Source organism: Astyanax mexicanus, chromosome 21 (assembly GCF_023375975.1).
Source record: "Astyanax mexicanus isolate ESR-SI-001 chromosome 21, AstMex3_surface, whole genome shotgun sequence".
Taxonomy (NCBI): Eukaryota; Metazoa; Chordata; class Actinopteri; order Characiformes; family Acestrorhamphidae; genus Astyanax; species Astyanax mexicanus.
Genome location: NC_064428.1, coordinates 33365973 through 33388154, shown reverse-complemented (window position 1 = coordinate 33388154; position 22182 = coordinate 33365973). Strand labels below are relative to the sequence as shown.

The 22182-nt window shown below is 39.5% G+C and overlaps 1 protein-coding gene across 2 annotated transcripts in view; it reads left to right on the top strand.

Moving 5' to 3' along the window:
• Positions 1–22182, top strand: part of mast1a (microtubule associated serine/threonine kinase 1a) — a 104042-nt gene that overhangs the window by 28918 nt on the left and 52942 nt on the right. For both annotated transcript variants that reach the window (XM_022674563.2, XM_022674564.2), the window contains 2 exons: positions 17659–17747; positions 18428–18503. In XM_022674563.2, coding sequence (XP_022530284.2) covers positions 17659–17747; positions 18428–18503 — 165 coding nt within the window. The remainder of the gene's footprint in view (positions 1–17658; positions 17748–18427; positions 18504–22182) is intronic.

Here is a 22182-nt window from a genome sequence, read left to right as displayed (position 1 = left end):
GAGAAAGTAGATGTGATAAAAGGAGAGAGAGATTAGATGTGATAGAGGGAGAGAGAGAGTAGATGTGATAAAGGGAGAGAGAGTAGATATGATGGAGGGAGAGAGAGTAGATGTGATAAAGGGAGAGAGAGTAGATATGATAGAGGGAGAGAAAGAGAGTAGATGTTATATATAGAGAGAGAGTAGATGTGATAGAGTGAGAGTAGATGTGTAACAGAGAAAGAGCGTAGATGTGATAGAGAGAGAGAGTAGATGTGATAAAGGGAGAGAGAGTAGATATGATAGAGGGAGAGAAAGAGAGTAGATTTTATATATAGAGAGAGAGTAGATGTGATAGAGTGAGAGTAGATGTGTAACAGAGAAAGAGCGTAGATGTGATAGAGAGAGAGAGTAGATGTGATAGAGGGAGAGAAAGAGAGAGAGAGTAGTTGTGATAGAGGTAGAGAAAGTAGATGTGATAGAGGGAGAGAAAGAGAGTAGATGTTATATATATAGAGAGAGAGAGTAGATGTGATAGAGAGAGAATAGATGTGTAAGAGAGAAAGAGCGTAGATGTGATAGAGAGAGAGTAGACGGATAGAGGGAGAGAAAGAGAGAGAGAGTAGTTGTGATAGAGGTAGAGAAAGTAGATTTTATAAAGGGAGAGAGAGTAGATGTGATAGAGGTAGAGAAAGTAGATTTTATAAAGGGAGAGAGAGTAGATGTGATAGAGGGAGAGAAAGAGAGTAGATTTTATATATAGAGAGAGAGTAGATGTGATAGAGGGAGAGTAGATGTGTAAGAGAAAAAGAGCGTAGATGTGATAGAGAGAGAGAGTAGATGTGATAGAGGCAGAGAAAGAGTAGTACATATATAGAGAGAGTAGATATGATAAAGAGGGAGAGAGAGTATATGTGATAAAGAAAGAGAGAGTAGATATGATGGAGGGAGAGAGAGTAGATGTGATAAAGGGAGAGAGAGTAGATGTGATAGAGGGAGAGAAAGAGAGTAGATTTTATATATAGAGAGAGAGTAGATGTGATAGAGGGAGAGTAGATGTGTAAGAGAAAAAGAGCGTAGATGTGATAGAGAGAGAGAGTAGATGTGATAGAGGTAGAGAGAGAGTAGATAGAGAGAGAGAAAGAAAAAATGGAGAGGACAGGATATAGAAAGAGACAGGAGATGAATAAAGAGAGAGAGGAAGTGATATCCTGTGAGAACACTGAGTGCTCAGGTGTGATTCTCTATCTCTCTCTCTCTCTCGCACTTTTGGGTGTCGGCTTCAGAGTGAATCTAAAAATACGACAGTATGTGAACCTGAGGATGAGCTGACCTGTCTGTGCGGTAGACACGCCTCAGGCCTTCTTCACAAGGTGCTACCAGGTTTCTGATTCGTCCAAATGCTTTGATAAGAGTCTCATTTTTATTCTATTATTCACATCGCTACCACAGTGTTAGCATTGGCAGGCGTCATCCAACACCATGCATGGAACAGGCCTTGTTCCAAATCCCTTTCAGCCTCATTTATCATCACTACAACTATCACCCTGATTAGAGGCCCTTTTCAAAATCTCCACCACTCAGTTAGCTCAGGCTAGCTATTTGCCTCATCCCAAATCACTAGTAACCTCGTCAAACATCGCTACGACGGTATTAGCATTGGCAGCTACAGGCCTCATCCTGCATTACTATTGCAATGTTGTTATGCCAGGTACAGGCCTTGTCCCAAATCCCACCCCGGCTACAGGCCTCTTCCAAAACCCTACCTCTTAGTTAGCAAAAGCTAGCCATGTGCCTCATTCCACATCATTACCAGCCCCGTCCAACATTGTTAGTGCGGCAACTACAGGCCCACATCACTACTGCAGTGTTAGTAATCTGGGTACAGGCCTTGTCCCAAATCCCTTTTGGCCTCACACATACCTCGTCCCTCATTGCTATTGGTCTCCTAACATCGCTACCTCAGCATTAGCACCCTGGCTACAGGCCTCATCTAAAATCACTACCACTTAGTTAGCACAAGCGATGTGTCTCGTCCCAAATCACTACCAGCCTCGTCAAACAACTACAAGCCCACATCACTACTACAGTGTTAGTATTCTGGGTTCAGGCCTTGTCCCAAATCCCTTTTGGACTCACACATACCTCGTCCCTCATCGCTATTGGTCTCCTAACATCGCTACCTCAGCATTAGCACCCTGGCTACAGGCCTCATCTAAAATCACTACCACTTAGTTAGCACAAGCGATGTGTCTCGTCCCAAATCACTACCAGCCTCGTCAAACAACTACAAGCCCACATCACTACTGCAGTTTTATTTTTCTGGGTACAGGCCTTGTCCCAAATCCCTTCTGTCCTCATACATAATCACTTCCGGTGTATTAGTAAGCCATCTATGTGCCTCTACTGGTCTTCTAACATCGCTACTACAGTGTTAGTATTCTGGGTTCAGGCCTTGTCCCAAATCCCTTTTGGACTCACACATACCTCGTCCCACATCGCTATTGGTCTCCTAACATCGTTACCTCAGCATTAGCACCCTGGCTACAGGCCTCATCCAAAATCACTACCACTTAGTTAGCACAAGCGATGTGTCTCGTCCCAAATCACTACCAGCCTCGTCAAACAACTACAAGCCCACATCACTACTACAGTGTTAGTATTCTGGGTTCAGGCCTTGTCCCAAATCCCTTTTGGACTCACACATACCTCGTCCCACATCGCTATTGGTCTCCTAACATCGTTACCTCAGCATTAGCACCCTGGCTACAGGCCTCATCCAAAATCACTACCGCTTAGTTAGCACAAGCGATGTGTCTCGTCCCAAAACACTACCAGCCTCGTCAAACAACTACAAGCCCACATCACTACTAAAGTGTTATTATTCTGGGTACAGACCTTGTCCCAAATCCCTTCTGTCCTTGTGCATAATTACTACCATTGTATTAGCAAGCCATCTACGTGCCTCGTCCCACATTGCTGTTGATCTCCTAACATCGCTACCGTAGCATTAGCACCCTGGCTGCAGGCCTCATTCAAAATCACTATGTGCTTCGTCCCAAATCACTACCAGCCTCATCAAACGTCGCTACCATGGCATTAAAACAACAGCTAACCAATCAGAGACTCCTCACACAAAGTCCTCAAACTAAATGGCTCTTTGGCCCCAAATACAGTTAGCTGTAAACTGTGCTAAACTAAAACCATTTTTTTTTCATTTGATTGCACTAATTCGTTGTATTACTCCAAAATAATGGTGACAGTCAAAACAGCAGCTATCAGTCTATCAGTAAATCAGATCAGCAAATAAAAATATCCAGTGTGTATCTCTCCCTGACCCCGCCTGTCCTCAGATCACTCTGCAGATCTCCATTATATCACATGAGCTGAAGGCTGAATAATCCAGGAGATGAATTGGTGCTTGATAGCATGAGTTGGGGCGAATGAGTGCTAATGCTAACGAGAGCGTTTCTGCTGTGTAATCGCGTTACTTACGTCCTCCCCTAAGCCTCTTTACGCTCCGCAGCAATCTGACGCTGTGCTGAGCGCTGACTCCGGCCGGCCTGCTCTTCCCCGACTCACTGCAGGAGGCTGTTTACTGCTGACCCGGAATCAGCTGGACCCTCTCTACCTGTATTAGCACATATTAGCCTAGCCCAGGGTTTACCTGTGTTACACTGAGGACATCAGTAAGGGTTTACTAACACACCATCTCTGACTGTCCTCTGATCAGGATGAACAAATGAGTGAATGAATGAATGGATGAATGAATAAATGGATGAATTAATGTAAAGATTGGAGGTATGGATGGATGAAGGAATAAATGGATGATCACATGAATATTACATGAATACATGAAACAGTTGTTGAAAAGATAGATAGATGGATGGATGGACAAAAGAATTTATAGAAATAATACATATTTAGATGTTAAAAACAGTAGATTAAACAGTAGATTACCTAAAGGATGGATGGACCAATGAATGAAAGGATGAATTAATGTAAAAATTTGTGGTATGGATGGATGAATGAATTAATAGATAAACACATGAATGAAACAGTTGTTGAAAAGATAGATAGATAGATGGAAGGATGGACAAAAGAATTGATAGAAATAATAAATATTTTGATGTTAGAAACAAACAGTACATTACCCAAAGGATGGATGGACCAATGAATAAATGGATGAATGAATGTAAAGATTGGTGGCATTGATGGATGAAGGAATAAATGGATGAACACATAAATGAAACAATTGTTGAAAAGATGGATGGATGGATGAATGGATGGACAAAAGAATTGAGTAAATATTTTGATAAACGAACAATGGATGAATTAAAGAATGTATGGAAAAGGAGTGATTGGATGAATTCATGAATGGCTGGATGAATAAATGAAATGAAGCTGGAGGTCAGCACAGCCTGTGTCACACTAAGGACATTGACAGTGAGGGTTTACCAACACACCATCTCTCACTGTCCTCTGATCAGGATGAATAAATGAATGAATTAATTAATTAATGTAAAGATTGGTGGTGTGGATGGATGAAGGAATACATAGATGAACACATGAATGAAACAGTAGTTGAAAAGATAGATAGATAGATGGAAGGATGGACAAAAGAATTGATAGAAATAATAAATATTTTGATGTTAAAAACAAACAGTAGATTACCTAAAGGATGGATGGACCAAAGGAATGAATGAATGAATGTAAAGATTGGTGGTGTGAATGGATGAAGGAATAAACAGATGAACACATGAATGAAACAATTGTTGAAAAGATGGATGGATGGACAAAATGATTGAGAGAAATCATACATATGTTGATAAACAAACAGTGGATGAATTAAAGAATGTATGAAAAAGGAATGATTGAATGAATTCATGAATGGATGGATGAATAAATGAAATGAAGCTGGAGATCAGCACAGCCCGGGGTTTAACTGTGTCACACTGAGGACATTGATAGTAAAGGTTTACCAACACACCATCTCTGACTGTCCTCTGATCAGGATGAACAAATGAATGGATGAATGGATGGATGGATGAATGAATGAATAAATGAATGAATGTAAAGATTGGTGGTGTGGATGAATGAAGTAATTAATAGATGAACACAGGAATGAAACAGTTGTTGAAAAGATTGATGAATGGATGAATGAATGGATGGACAAAGGAATAAATTGGTGAATTCATGAATGGTTGGCACAATACTTAATAAAAAATAAATCAATGGATAAATTGATGTGGGGACATTAATAGAAATTCATAGATAAATTATTTTATTAGTTGATAAATATAATGAATAAATGTATAAAGAATGGAAGAACTGAACAGTGAATGCTGATGGATAAATGAATGAATGAATGAATAAGTGACTGAGTGATTGGGTGAGTTAGCTAATGGCTAAATTAGTAAATTAATAGGAAGGAAGACTGATATATAAGATGAATAAATACATTCAGAAATGAGAGAACAGATAACTAGATGAGTTAATGGATAAATTATTGAAACGATGGATAGTTGGACATTTTGACAAATAAGTGAAGGAATTAATGAATGAATAAATTGAAGAAAAGATAAATCCAGGAATCATTAAAATGATGAATTATGTGTTTTTTTGTTTAGCAGATTTGATTTGACTTTATTGATAAACAGTTGGGTCTGTGAATCAGTCATTATTGGCTGTTGCCATTTGTGTGCTGGCATTTGATGGATGCTGCCCTCTCTTAGGCCACTTTAATATTAACAAATGACCAATGAGACGTCTTAAATCAATCATAATCAAACACACAGGAATACTTTAGTTATGTAAGCTGCTGGGCTTGAGTTGAAGTGGAGGTTCAGCTGGTCAGCAGGCTGCTTTTGTTCAGTACTGGTCGCTCTGCTGTAATTAGCTGAATCACTAATCAGTGTGACGTGAACTGCTGGGCTGATTTGCATGAGGGTCCTTTACATCACTGGTGTGACTGTTCACGGTGGTCTGACACATGGGCTGTAACACAGTAGTGAGTCACTTGGCCTCTGTGAAGTGTTGTAAGGTATTAAACTGAAGACTTAATATAAGTATGATTGGATCCTGCATCAGACACTGGCAGACAGCATTATCATCTATATTAACATTTACCATTGTTTCTTTTTTATCTAGTCCACCCATTCAGCTGCTACACAGCTGTATATCCACACAACACCAGGAAAGTGAACACTAGCACATGCCTCCTCTGATACATGTGAAGTCAGACTCTTTTTGAGCCTCTTTTTGAACTGCTGCTGATGTGCAGCATTACCGAGTAGCATCACAGTGCTAACGCTCGGAGGAAAGCGCAGCGACTCGGTTCTGATACATCAGCTCACAGACGCAGCCTTGTGCTGATCCACATCACCCTAGGAGTGATGAGGGGAAATAGTGTCATCTACTGTACCCACCCAGAAAGAGCATGGCCAGCTGTGCTCTCTCAGGGCTCCAGCAGCTGATGGCAAGCTGCATTACCGGGATTCAAACCAGCGATCTCCTAATCATAATGGCAGCGCTTTAGACCGCTGGACCATTTAGAATAGAAAGGACTTAGGCCTGTCACGATAATTACATTATTACACAATAATATACACAATAATTGTACAATAATTCACAATTTCAGTATTTTTTGCTGATTTCAGTATGTTCTCTATTATGTTTATTTGTAAAACTTTTTTTACATATTTAAAAATGTTTAAGTTGTAATTGGAAAAGTTTGAATATCCTTAATTATCAAATGTTCATTGCTCTATGAAGGAGTGTTGGATAATTATCATTGCAATATTGCCCTATTAGTTGATAAAGCATGTATTACAATAATATTTGGACCAGTTAATTAAAATAATTACAGGAAAATCCGTTAAAAACTGAGTATCGGGAGAGACCTAGGGTTAACCCTAACCCTAACCCTAATTAACCCCCCTGCGTGTTGGCTGGTGTTGGACAACTTCGGACACATACAGCTTTGGAAAACAATAAGAGAACACTTAAAATGATGAGTTTCTTTGATTTTACCAAATTAATAATCTCTGGAATATAATCAAGAGGAAGATGGATGATCACAAACCATCAAACCAAACTGAACTGCTTGAATTGATTAGCATAAAGTTACCCAAAAGCAGTGTGTAAGACTGGTGGAGGAGAACATGATGCTGAGATGCACGAAAACTGTAATTAAAAAACAGGATTATTACACCAAATATTGATTTCTGAACTCTTAAAACTTTATGAATATGAACTTGTTTTCTTTGCATTATTTGAGGTCTAAAAGTGCTGCATCTTTTTTGTTATTTCAGCCATTTCTCATTTTCTGCAAATAAAAACTGTAAATGACAAACATTTACCTATAAATAGCAAAATCAGAGAAACTGATTCAGAAACTGAAGTGTTCGTTTTTTCCAGAGCTGTAGGTGTCAAAAGCAGATTGCTTTTAAATGTGTGGTCATAGGTAAGGTGAATTATGGGAGTTGGAGTTTCGAAATGTAGGAATTTAACATTCCTCGATCCACAGTGTCACATGATAGTAATGCATAACAGAAGGCTAATATTACCACCCACAGTGGACAGTACTTGCAATGGGTGCTAATGATGGTGACCAGCGGCTTCTGGCTAGAATTGTCCATGTGATCAGACAGGCGATTCTTGCAGAAATCGAACAAATAATCTGATATATCGTGATATTGATATATTGTCCCACCCTTACAGGTCAGTGGAGGGTTCTTTAACTTCAGTAAAAGATGGCAAACGTTTTTTATGGAAACAATATCAGTGTATTTCTTCAGGAAAGCTGTAGAAAGGCTTGGTCTGGGTTGGAGTTTGTGTCTGGATATATTTTTAGCTATATTTTTAGATGTTTCTCTTCTTACTAAAGGATTTATCTGTCATCTGTATTCTGAGCTTCACTCACTGTCTGGCGTGCGAGTCTCTCGGCAGCGGGTTTGACATAACAACGAGAGCATGTTGCAGAAAGTGACATCAGCCATCAACAGGACACGACTCCAGCCTTCAGAGGGTCCTGGGTGACAGCTGAGGGACAGGGCTGACTCTGGGTCAGATATAGTGTAGTACACTGAGAGGACGTCTCTGCGCCGGTCTGATCGTGTTAAGCGGGGATTTATATTTGAGAATTGAATATTGAATTTGTGTGTGTTTTATTATATTATAATATTGTGTATCAGTTTAGTTTTATTAGTGTCTGTTGTTCTTTGTAGATTTGGCTGTGAATGTTTCCAGGCCTCATCATTGTTGAAAGGATTCAGCTCCATTTCCAGCTAATCTACACTGATTCCAAATTGATTCAGCAAATTATCAGAAAATATTACGTTTATTAACTGGAACTGAGTATTCCTATCCTCAGCATTCACATAACCACAGCAATAACAGCCTCAATAATACCTAAACATTTCCTTACTGTTAGCCTCATCAATACCTTAATATTTCCCCACCACTAGTCTCAACATTACCTCAACATTACCTCACACCTAAGCTCAACATTATCCCACTGCTAGCCTTAACATTACCTTAATATTTCCTCACCACTAATCTCAACATTACCTTAACATTACCTCACTGCTAGCCTTATCGTTACCTTAATATTTCCAAACCACTAGCCTCAACATTACCTCAACATTTCCCGACTGCTAGCCTCAACATTACCTTAATATTTCCAAACCCTAGACTCAACATTACCTTAATATTTCCTTACTGTTAGCCTCATTAATACCTTAATATTTCCCCACCACTTGCCTCAACATTACCTCACACCTAAGCTCAACATTATCCCACTGCTAGCCTTAACATTACCTTAATATTTCCTCACCACTAGTCTCAACATTACCTTAACATTACCTCACTGCTAGCCTTATCGTTACCTTAATATTTCCAAACCACTAGCCTCAACATTACCTCAACATTTCCCAACTGCTAGCCTCAACATTACCTTAATATTTCCAAACCCTAGACTCAACATTACCTCACCACTAGCCTCAACATTACCTCAACATTTCCCGACTGCTAGCCTCAACATTACTTTAATATTTCCATACCACTAGCTTCATCATTACCCCACCACTAGCCTCAACATTACCTAAACCTTTCCATACCACTTGCCTTAACATTACCTTAATATTTCCATAACACTTGCCTTAACATTACCTCACCGCTAGCCTTAACATTATCTCACTAGCCTCAACTTTACCTTAATATTTCCAAACCATTAGCCTCAACGTTACCTCACCACTAGCCTCAATGTTACCTCACCACTACCCTTAACATTACTTCAACATTACCTCACCACTAAGCTGCACATTACCTCACCACTACCCTTAACATTACCTCAACCTTACCTCACAACTAAGCTGCACATTACCTCACCACTACCCTTAACATTACCTCAACATTACCTCACAACTAAGCTGCACATTACCTCACCACTACCCTTAACATTACCTTAACATTACCTCACAACTAAGCTAAACATTACCTAAACATTTCCTCACAACTAAGTCTCAACATTACCTTAATATTTCCAAACCACAAGCCTCAACATTACCTAAGCATTCCCCACTGCTAGCCTCAACATTACTTTACCAGTAGCCTCAAAATAACCTAAACATTTTCACACATCTAGCCTCTCAGGATTACATCAACATTGCCTCACCATAAGCCTCAACATTACGTAAACATTTCTACACCGCCAGCCTCAACATTACCTCAAAATTACCTCACACAGAGCCTCAATATTACCCTAACATTACCTCAAAATTACCTCACACAGAGCCTCAATATTACCCTAACATTACCTTAAAATTACCTCACGCAGAGCCTAAATATTACCTCAACATTACCTCATCAACATTAACACACCATTGTTTTTCATCCATTTCATTATCATTTGTTTTTATTCGTGTTTATTTTCGTGTTTTTTTTATATATTAGTAATTTAAGGTTTAAATGAATGTCACTGTCTGGACTGCCAGAAAACACACAGCTGTGCTTTTATCCCTGTGGCTAAAGTGCAGCACAGGCTAACTGTGTTAGTGAGTTCAGGCCTGGCTAAGAGGAGTGAAGCAGTGATGCATTTCTAACAACTCCTCAGTGACCTGTTCACCAGCTCCCAGCGCTGCCGTCATACAGAGAGAGAGAGAAAGAGAGAGAGAGAGAGAGATGGGAAAAGAGAGAGAGAGAGAGAGAGAGAGACGGGAAAAGAGAGTGAGAGAAAAAGAGTGAGAGACAGTGGGGAGGGGGGTGTGCTATTTTGGAGAATGACAGTAAGTCTGTGTCTGTTTTTGGAACCGAGGTGAGTCAGGTGATGTGAGTTTGTGAGTGAAAGTGTGTGTGTGTAAGGTAGTGTGTGTGTAAGGTAGTGTGTGTGTGTGTGTGTGTGTGAAAGAGATTTTGGGGGTAATTGATGTTTTGTGGAGGGCAAAAAGGTTATTAGATGACTCAGGTTTTTGTCACAATTTCCTCCAAAAAGCCTTACCCTCACTCACCTCCACAGCTCTGGCTTTATCAAGTCTAACCTTTTAATTTACATTTAGCTCCATTTTTTCATAGGTTGGTTTTGAAAGGAACAGAGGAGAGAGAAAAAAGACAGTAAAATCTAGCATTAGCTTTTAGCCTAGCCTAGATTACTGTTGGCCTCCTTTATATTTCCCTTTATTGCTCACTTCTCTTTTGGGCTCCGGTTCTGTGGACACTGACACTGGAAAAGCCAATGTCAGACGAAGACATTTTATATTATACACTGTTTTCCATGTGAATTCAGATGTTCCAAGTAGGAAATGATTAGTAGGAAAGTCAGAGGAGTAGGAGTAGGAGAGTTTTTACAAGTAGTTTAATTTCACTTTCTATCTATTATTGTCTGATTAAATCAGTCATTTGCACTGTGCTGTCCAACTTCTATCTGTGGAAATGATTCCAGTTGTGTTTGGATGTGCAAAACACTGTATAATGTGTTATCAACTGATTGTGTTATCAATAATACCTCACTGCTAGTTTCAACATTATCTCAAAATGAGACTCTGAAGTAAACAAGAGTACTGAAGTAAAAGAATCTGTAAGGATCCAGATTACCACATTCAGAAAAATGCTTTTGTGTGTGTGTGTGTGTGTGTGTGTGTGTGTGATTTGTGTACTGTGGCTATTTGTTTGATTGACTCCATTATAAATGATGAGTCACTTCAGATAATGATTGCCAAACTCCAGTCATTCAAGCTAATGTAGTCTCCCTCTCTCTCTCTTTCTCTCTCTCTCTCTCTCTCTCTCTCTCTCTCTCTCTCTTTCTGTGTGTGAGGATGTGATGAGTAGGAGGTATAAAGCTATTCTTCTAAATAAGGCGTGCTTTAGTCCAGTTTGTCCAGTCATTTAGCCTCTTCTTCTTCTTCTTCAGAGAGAGAGATAGAGAGAGAGGGAGAGAGGACGAAAGAGAGATAGAGACATTAACCTGAATGTCCCTGATAGAACTCTGCTACCCATCCAAAGCCTGACGGACAGGATCCTGGCAGGAAGAGTAATATTAACCAATGATATCATATTTCACCCTCCCCTCCCACCACTCCCATTTCTCCCAGTCAGAGAGAGCTAGATCTGAGACTCTCCCTGATACCCATTGGTTGGACTATGACCAATAAACGTAGTTCTTAGTTTGAGCCTAGAGCCTTTGAACAAAATGTCCAAAAAAAGAGAAAATAGAGAAAATACCTGGCTGTTTCGACAAACACAGCTATTTAAAGCTTTCTAAGAATGGATTCCTAGATAGGCTATAAATCATATCTAGTAACACATCTAGATCGAGAGGTGTAGAGCAACTGAGACCCTGTTCAGACATCTTTAGATATTAAAAAAATGCAATTCATTTCTGTTTAGATTTTAAGAAACACCCCTAGCCACCACCTTTCAGCCTCATGGAAGCTACCTCGGATACCATAGTGAAACACCCTAGAAACCACCTTTCAGCATCATGAAAGCTGCCTGTGATACCATAGCGACCACTGTAAATCATTTTAAATTCGCAACCATTCTGCATTTCCATCCAAGTTTTTAAGAAACACCCTAGCAGCCACCTTTGAGCATCATAAAAGCTACCTGGAAAACCATAGCGACCACTGTAAATCATTTTAATTTCACAACCATTCTGCATTTCCATCTATTTTTTTAAGAAACACCATAGCAACCACCTTTGAGCATCATGGAAACTACCTGGGATACCATAGTGACCAGTGGAAACCACTTCATATTCGCAACCTTTTGCATTTTCGTCTGTTTTTTAAGAAACACCATAGCAACCACCTTTGAGCATCATGGAAACTACCTGGGATACCATAGTGACCAGTGGAAACAACTTCATATTCGCAACCTTTTGCATTTTCGTCTGTTTTTTAAGAAACACCCTAGCAACCACCTTTATGCATCATGGAAACTACCTGGGATACCATAGTGACCAGTGGAAACCACTTCATATTCGCAACCTTTTGCATTTTCGTCTGTTTTTTAAGAAACACCATAGCAACCACCTTTGAGCATCATGGACACTACCTGGGATACCATAGTGACCAGTGGAAAAAACACTTCATATTCGCAACCTTTTGCATTTTTGTCTGGTTTTTAAGAAACACCCTAGCAACCACCTTTATGCATCATGGAAACTACCTGGGACACCATAGTGACCAGTGGGAATCATTTTAAATTCGCAACCATTCTGCATTTCCATCTATTTTTAAAAAAAACAACAACATAGCAACCACCTTTTAGCATCATGGAAGCTACCTGGGATACCATAGTGACCAGTGGGAACCACTTTATCTTTGCAAACCATTCTGCATTTCTGTCTAGTTCTTAAGAAACACCCTAGCAATCACTTTTCAGCATCATAAAAGCTACCTGGGAAACCATAGCGACCACTATAAATCATTTTAAATTCACAACCATTCTGCATTTCCATCTAGTTTTTAAGAAACACCATAGCAACCACCTTTCAGCATCATGGAAACTACCTGGGATACCATAGTGACCAGTGGGAACCACTTTATATTTGCAACCTTTTGCATTTTCGTCTGTTTTTAAGAAACACCATAGCAACATGGGATACCATAGCAACCAGTGGGAATCACTTTATCTTCGCAACCATTCTGCATTTCCGTCTGGTTTTTAAGAAACACCCTAGCAACCACCTTTCTGCATCATGGAAACAACCTGGGATACCATAGCGAACACTGTAAATCATTTTAAATTCGCAACCATTCTGCATTTCCATCTATTTTTTTTTTATAAACACCCTAGCAACCACCTTTCAGCATCATGGAAGCTACCTGGGATACCATAGCAACCAGTGGGAACCACTTTATCCTTAGAAATGTTCTGGTTTCCATCTATTTTATTTTATTTGTGATGTAAAAACATCCTCAGACGGATTCTCAGATGAAATAATTGGAAAGTGATTTCGTGTGATTATCTCATACTGAGGGAAAAGCAGCAGGGATGGAAGGAGAAAGGGAGGAGCTTTTGGGACACTATGACATGGTAATAAGTCATACTGAACTGAAGGAAATGGAAGAAGGAGAGAGAGAGAACTGGTAAAACGAAGTGATATTATCTGTATTTAGCCCCTCTCTCTCTCTCTCTCTCTCTCGCTCAGTGGGGGGTTGGAGGAGACGCATTAGTGAATAATGTTATTCATGCACTCCCTGCCTTCTGTCGCTTCACGGCCCAATCCTAATGCACTCCCTCTAAATATTTCACTATTCCCTTTCTCTCTCTCTCTCTGCTGTGTGTGTGTAGAGAGAGAGAGAGATACAGAGTGGGTATATCTCGCTGTACTTTCTGTGTCAGTTAGCATTAGCATTAGCTTCCGGTTTTGAGCATGAGCATTACTCATGATGAAAGGAGAGGGAGGAATCTGGAGCTACTGGGTGAGGTTGGTAAATGTTTTAGTGGGGGGTTGTTGGGATGGGCAGCTCCACCTTCAACACAGAGCCATAGAAACATAAAAAAAATTATATACCCCCAGACCTGGACTTGGACACCTCCAATCCAATATATATATATTAGGCTGCATGTGTGCAGCCTGTGTGCATAAGTACAATTAAATCAAACCTCATGTTGCAATGTTGTGATTCTTGACACAAGAAGTAGATACACAGCGCTGTCTCTGTGTCTGTGTGAGTGACAGGCTGCTGCTGCCTGAGAAGCCCAAGGGGGGGGAGCGCGAGGTAACCGCATGGCCTCCATCCACATGGTTGGGCACGTGCTTGTAAACGTGAGCATGTGTGGAAAGCTGTGAACCTCAGACCAGCACAGTTTTGCAGCGCAGATATTTCCAGTTACAGCTGAATTCAAACTTTTAATCCCAGAAAAACAAACGCTCTTATTCACCTTTTAAAAAGCCATTTTAATGCCTGATTACTGTTGTTTTGCTGTTTTCCTCTGGTTTTTAGAGCTTGGCACTGACTCAGCTCTTGATTGGTCCGGACTTGAGACGGGGTGGGGTTGGTGATGTCACGGTCCCTGCATTGTTTAATTTCGCGATATATATATTGAAAAAATAACATTTGCAATGTGAATTTTTTTTTTAAATCGTGCAGCCTTAGCAAGGGTGGTAAATGTTTTAGTGGGGGGTTGTAGGGATGGGCAACTCCACCTTCAACCCAGAGCCATAGAAAACATAGAGTTAAAAGCAGACATCCTCAGACGCCAAACGTTTTATGCAAAAAAGTTAAATCCACAATCAAATTCAAAGAGAAAAAATATATAGCAATTATATAATATTAAATATATGCTTTCTTTATTATTCTTTGCAATTATTTGAAGACTATTTCAGTTTCAATTTTTGTGGATTTTGCTGCTAAAGTTTTTTTTTACAGGTGGGCTTAGAAGAAGTCATTCCCCTTGAATCTCCATTGGTCACCTGAAGGGTGCCCTGAACCCTTGTCTGAGATTCCAGACTCAGTCTCAGCATATAGAGCGTTGTAGAGGTTCCTAATGGAGTCCTGCAATAATCCATTCCATACAGCTCCAGTATTCTCACAGTTCCTGTTAAAGATCGTCTGGTAGGGCTGTGTAGGACTGTTAATAGCATAGTGTTCAAAAGCATCCCACACATTTACAATCAATATGGGGTAAGATCAAGCCTTTTGAGAGAGTATGAAAATACATTTTTTGATTTGTGTATATACATGTAGTGTATACACTTGTAGCTTATATTACTGTATAAGAAAGTGTAGTTTTACCATCGGCATTGGTGTAGTGTAGCATATATATATATCTGTAGATTTAACAGCATTTCTGTGAGGATCTGATTGCACTCAACGACAAGAACAAGAGTTAGTGTCCACAGATATTTGAACATATAGTATTTCTCCAGTTCAGTGTGTGTGTGTGTAAGAGTGTGTGTGTGTGTTTTACTGTCAGAGGTCAGGATGTATATAGGCTGCTGCATGGTAACAGAAAATGTAACAACTGTATCAAGAGGTCATGCATACCGAATAGGCCCTGAGGCAGACGCAGGCAGGTTTGTGTGTGAGTGTGTGTCTATGTGTGTGTGTGTCGGTGTGTGTGTGTGTGTCTATGTGAGTGTGTGTGTGTGTGTGGTTATTTTACAGCCACACTTCACCCCCTTTAACACTGAATACACCCACACACACAACTGCAGTACATATACTAATGTCATTAAGCTAGAGAGAGAGAGAGAGAGAGAGAGAGAGTGAGAAATAGAGAGAAAGAGAGAGTGATTGAGACTGAGAGAAAGAGAGAGACAAAGTGTGAGAGAGAGACAAAAAGAAAGAAACAGAGAGAGTAAGAGTTCGACACAGTGAGAGAGACTAAGGTATACATAGTAAGAGAGAAACTGAGAGTAAGAAAAAGAGAGAGAGACTGAGAGTGAGAGACATAGTGAGAGAGATAAAGAGAGAGAAATAGAGAGACTGAGAATAAAAGACAGTGACTGGGGAACTGAAAGTGAGACATAGTATGAGACAGAGACTGAGATTGAGAGACATAATGAGAGAGAATGAGAGAGACTGAGAGTTCGAGACAGTGAGAGAGACTAAGTGATGTATAGTATAAGAGAGAGTGGAAGAGATAAAGAGAGAAAAATAGAGAGAGAGATATTATTTATTTATTTATGTAGATGTGAATTGTTTATGTAGATGTGAATTGTCTATGTAGATGTTATAACTGATCAAATGTTGTTCTTTTTTTTCTTTCAATTAATTGTTTAATCAATTAATGCTTTGGCAAGAGAGAGACTGAGAGTGATAGATATCGTTAGAGAGATTAAGTGAGATATAGTGAGAGAGACTGAGAATAAAACACATATTGAGTGTGAGACTAAATGAGACATAGAGAGAGAAATTGAGGACATAGACTGAGTGTGATAGATATCGTGAGAGAGATTAAGTGAGACTGGTGAGAGAGACTAAGTGAGATATAGTGAGAGAGACTGAGAATAAAAGACATATTAAGTGTGAGACTGAATGAGACATAGAGAGAGAGAGAGAGATTGAGGACACAGACTGAGAGTGAGAGAGAGACTGAGTAAAACAGTGAGAGAGAGACTGAAAATGAAAGACAGTGAGACATAGAGAGAGACAGAGAGAGAGCGAAATGAATTGAGAAGACCCCCATTGAGTGGTCCAGGATTACGCCTGATCAGTCAGAGACCCAATCAATAACTTTAGAGACAGGAAGTGAGTCACACACACACACACACACACACACTCACACACACACACACCGACACACACACACACACACACACACACACACACACACACACACACACACACACATTTGTATTCCTGGCTTGTCTGGTCTCTGTGTAAAAGAGCAGTTCTGCCAATAGATTAGGACTCTCTGGATTAACATATTGAACTCATTGGCTCTGTGCCTGAAGTCAGGTACAGGCTATAAGTGGTTATAAGGCCTGTGGGCTGTGAGCGTTGAGCTGAGAAGAGGATGAGCTGTGCTTCAGTACCTCAGACAGTATGATGGATGTTCTTCCGTCATCTCGGGGATTCCCTTAAATAGCTCTAAACCCCTCCCCCTCTCACACTGCAGTGCTGACTGAGACCCTGATAGACCCCAACCAGCTGAAATAAATATGTAAATGAACTTTCAGATAATTGCATCATCCCCTCCGGCCGTTTACACTAACACTTGGGTTCTTCTGCATCTGAGGATGCGTTTGATTGGCTGATGAAAGACTAATTAGCCAATTAGGAGACCTCTGTTTCTTGCTGTGTTAAGAATGAATGTTGTTGCTGTGGAAGCACCTCAGTTGTGGTTTATACTGAGTAGAGAACGGGCTGTGAAGTTGTGTGAACATTTCTGTTGAGACATGCACACACAAATAACCCAGTAACTACAGACTTTTAATCTTCATTAATTGCACATTGCACCAGTAAGAGCAGAGTGTGAAGGTTCAATTAGCAGAGTAAGAGCACAGTTCTGCTCAAAATACTGCAATGCACACAGCATTATGGGTGACATACCAGAGTTCAAAAGAGGACAAATTGTTGGTGCACGTCTTGCTGGAGCATCTGTGACCAAGACAGCAAGTCTTTGTGATGCATCAAGAGCCACGGTATCCAGGGTAATGTCAGCATACCACCAAGAAGGACCAACCACATCCAACAGGATTAACTGTGGATTTTCTGTGTGTTGCAGCTGCCGGACCAGCAACAGGAAGAGCCTCATACTGACCAGCACATCTCCCACTCTGCCCCGGCCCCACTCACCCCTACCAGGACACATAGGTAAACTCATTTAATAAAAAGAGCTATAAACAAGATAATAAGGGTGTTCACACAGTGTTTCATTTCAGATTTTATACTGCTTTTTGACAAATTCAGTTTCAAATCAGAATTCCGTTGCATATTTTATTTTTTACCTTTATAAATCTATTTTTTTTTTTATTTTAAATCAGATTTCAGTTTCAGATTATTTTGGACCTCTAGATTTTTATTTGCAATCAGAATTCAGTTTTTCATTTTATTTTGCTTTTCTACAAAACATTAATTTCAGTATTTCCAATATGAATTCAATTTAGTTTTATTTTACACTTATAGAAATCTTATTTTTAAAACAGAATTCAGTTTTACATTTTTATTGCTGTCCTACAAAGCAAACAATTCCGTTTTAAGTCAGAATTCAGTTTCCTATTTTGTTTGGTTCAGCTACAAACATTAAAATTCACTTTTAGATTGAAATTCGGATGCTTTATCAGCATGTTTTGCAAAGTTTTAAATTCAGTTTCAGGTTATATATTATCTATATGTTAACCTTAAAATTTAGTTTTTTTAAATCAGAGTTAATTTTTAGATGCTGTGCTTTAGACAGCCAAAAAAAGACAAAAAAACAGACAAAAAAAGCTTAAAAATGCTAAATAAGATTGAATCCTATTATTTTAAGTCTCTTTTTTTCTTTTTGTGAACAGGCAGTAGCCCATTGGACAGTCCTCGTACCTTCTCTCCTAGTGGCCCCGCCCACTTCTCTTTCGCCTCTTCCAGAAGGTAAGATACCTGGAATTCTGTACACTTTACAGTCCCATCATTAAAAAATCCTATACGTTAAATAAAGATGATATTTTCTGTAGTAACTCACAATAAATCATGATCAGAATGTATAAACAGATATTAAGGAAACATGCTGAGTTTAAGCACAGGCAGAGCTTCAGCCAGTATTTTCTTTTAGAACTGTGTGTTATGGCGCAGTAATCTGTGCGGGTTTTAGCCTCCGAATCTGCCCACTGCCTTTTCTCCAGTCCCATTTCCATACTCTGGGTTGCCAGGTATAGAAAACAACAGCATGCAAACAGCAAACTGTGCTGCTGAACAGGTAATCACTGAGCTTCAGTAAGGTTGCTTACCACAGCTTGTCAATAACCACCATCGTTAGCATAGTATAAAAGTGTATAAAGTTAAAAAACCTGCACAGTTCAGAAGTTATGTAGGCCTCTATAAATTATGATTGATGCTTTTAAAAGGCTTGCTGGTGATATATTTAACCCAGTTTCACCCACTTATGATGGCTTATTATGGTAATATTGACGATTAATCATTACACACTACTCTGAGTAATTTGGGGAGTGATGTTTACTGACAGCCGCGTGTCTGAGGAGATGAGTCACTCTGTTTTGGACCGTGAAGCAACTATTCCCAGAGTGGCATTACTCTGTTTAACAGCACCAACATCTCAAGATCTGTTTATATTCTTCAATTATTTGGCTTAACTTTGTTTGATCTGATAAGAAGATATTTCATTCTGTCCAATCCTGTTCTTCTTCAGTTTTTTACTGCATCATATGGGCGACTTTTTGGTTATAGTTGCACATAATAAATGCATCGTGCCAGACGTCTCAGTATGTAGAGAGTTGTAGAGGTTCCTAATGGTGTCCGGTGATAATGCATCCAATATGCCTTCACTAGAATTTGCCTTGAAGACGCTTGGAGATACTATGCCATGACCAGATTATTGAGTTAATAAGGGGTTAATAAGTCACTAATAGACCAAGATGTGTACCATATTCTAAAGTGAGGTTCTGTTTATCACTAATTAGAGACTAAAAAGAACTGAATAAGTGTTTAATCAATCACAGACCCTTAATTAGGCACCAATAACACTTAATAACACAGAATAAATCCTTATAAGTAGTGAATAAATAATTTACAAATGTCTAATTAAGGCTTTATTATGCCAATAATAAGACATTAATAAGTGTCTAATTTGTGTTCCTTAAAATAAAGTGTTAACTATTTGATTATATTTTGATAAAAAAAGTTACACTAGTGAAGTCCAGTGAATAAACAAATTAATGTTTTTTTGGTATACATTCTTTCATTTATGTAGGGTAAATACAGGGGGCTTTTATTATGAAGTCCAAAATGGCCGATAAACCAAAATGGCTATAGGCGAACTGACAATGCTAACTGTTTTCTAAGCTGAATTAATTGCTAATGTTTGATTGATGTTTGAACCACCTAGTAACTGCTTAGCGACATCATAGCAACCACCACAGACACCATAGCAACACCTTAGCAACCACCTAGCAACTGCTTAGCAACACCAAAGCAACCACCATGGATACCATAGCAATGCCTTCGCAATCACCTAGCAACTACTTAGCAACTACCTATCAATTAGAAACATCATAGCAACCACCATGGATACCATAGCAACACCTTAGCAACCGCCTAGCAACACCTTAGCGACCACTTAGCAACTGCTTAGCAACACCATAGCAACCACCACAGACACCATAGCAACTACTTAGCAACCACCTAGCAACACCATAGCAACCACCATGGATAACATTGCACCGCCTTAGCAACCACCGAGCAACTGCTTAGCAACACCATAGCAACCACCATGGATACCATAGCAGTGCCTTAGCAACCACCTAGCAACTACTTGGCAACCACCTATCAATTGCTTAGCAACACCATATCAACCACCATGGAGACCATGGCAACACCTTAGCAACCACCTAGCAACTTCTTAGCAACACTATAGCAACCACAATGGATACCATAGCAACACCTTAGCAACCACCTAGCAACTTCTTAGCAACACTATAGCAACCACCATGGATACCATAGCAGCATCTTAGCAACCAACTAACAACTACCACAACTAGCTGCGCAACCACCTTGCATTTTCTTCAGGAAATGCACTTTTCTAGTTTATATTATATTTTCATGTACGTTTTTACTGGATTCATCGTTGATTCCTCCGTTCGTAACTCGGCTGAAGACGAGCGTTTGGATGATGTACGTGTTTTGATGAGGAAGGTCAGCGGCCTGTAGAGAAAAAGTGACAGCAGACGTTTCATCCACAGATCCGGGAGCAGCAGCAGGATTTGCTGTCGCGGTCACGCCCGGCCGCTGTTGTGAGGCGAATGGCACTCTGAGGGAGGGATGGAGGGAGGGGGGGCTGTGTAGGAGAGGATGTGAAGGAGACGATCGATCAGAGGGTCCGGGCTCCGGGGAGCACATTGTTTCCTGTCTGATGCTCTGCTAATATTGGACTAGGCTGGTATAAATCAGACCCTCAGCATCGCATCGCTGGGGTGGAAAAAAAAGCCTAAAGCAGTGTTTTTATGTCTCAGGAAGAATCCTAGCAGTGATATAAATCATTATTACATTAAGAGAGAGCTATATTACGTGTTTATTAGTGAATAAACCATGAACAGTCGTCGACAAAGAAGTGTGGGATTGAAATGCTGTTCAGAAGAAAGAAAAAAGTTATCAGAAACAATAAATGATTAAATATTTAGACTGATATTGTCACGGTCTCCTCCTGTTCTGTCTCTGGCCCTCTATGTGTTCTTCTTGTCTCCACCCATGTCTTCAGGGCTCCGCCCCCTCATTTCCTGTCCCTAGGTGTTACCTGTTTCCTAGTGCATTTATACCCCAGCGTTTCCTATTTTCTTTTGTCGGTTTTTGTATGTTTTACATTGAATTAGGTTGTGTATGTTTTCCTACGTGCTCTCAGAGTTCCTGTTTTTGGTTTATAGTTTGTTTCTTTATAGTTTATTTCTTTGTTGTTAATAAAAATAATCTCTCGCATTTGCATCCGCTCTTCGCATCCTCCCTGCTACACAACACCTGACAGATATAGACTATAATAACTCTTGGTCATAGTTATTATATTAAGCTACACATATACAGAAGTAGTGTGTAACACATGTGTAACAAGGCGTCTCAGCATGTAGGGAGCTGTAGAGGTTCTTAATGGAGTCCTGTGATTATAATCCATGGAATGTTGGAGTGGAATTTTGACTGGTTGCATGACCTCATTAGCCTTTAACGCATCTTACAATTGATTTGAGTTTGATGCTAGTTATCATATCATAGTGATTGAACAGCTTGGGGATGAAGAAATATATATATGTGATATATATATATATATATATATATATATATATCACATATCCATTTGGCACATATGGGTCATATCCTGGTAAATGAGTATATATACAGCCCCAAGAAAATTAAGAGACCACTTTTAAAATGAATTTTTCTGATTTAACTGTTTATAGGTACTGTATATGTTTGAGTAAAATGAACATTGTTCTTTTATTCTATAAACTACTGATAACACTACTGATAACATTTCTTCCAAATTCTAAATACAAAAACAGAATTGTCATTTATAGCATTTATTTAAAGAAATGAAATATGGTGAAAAAGA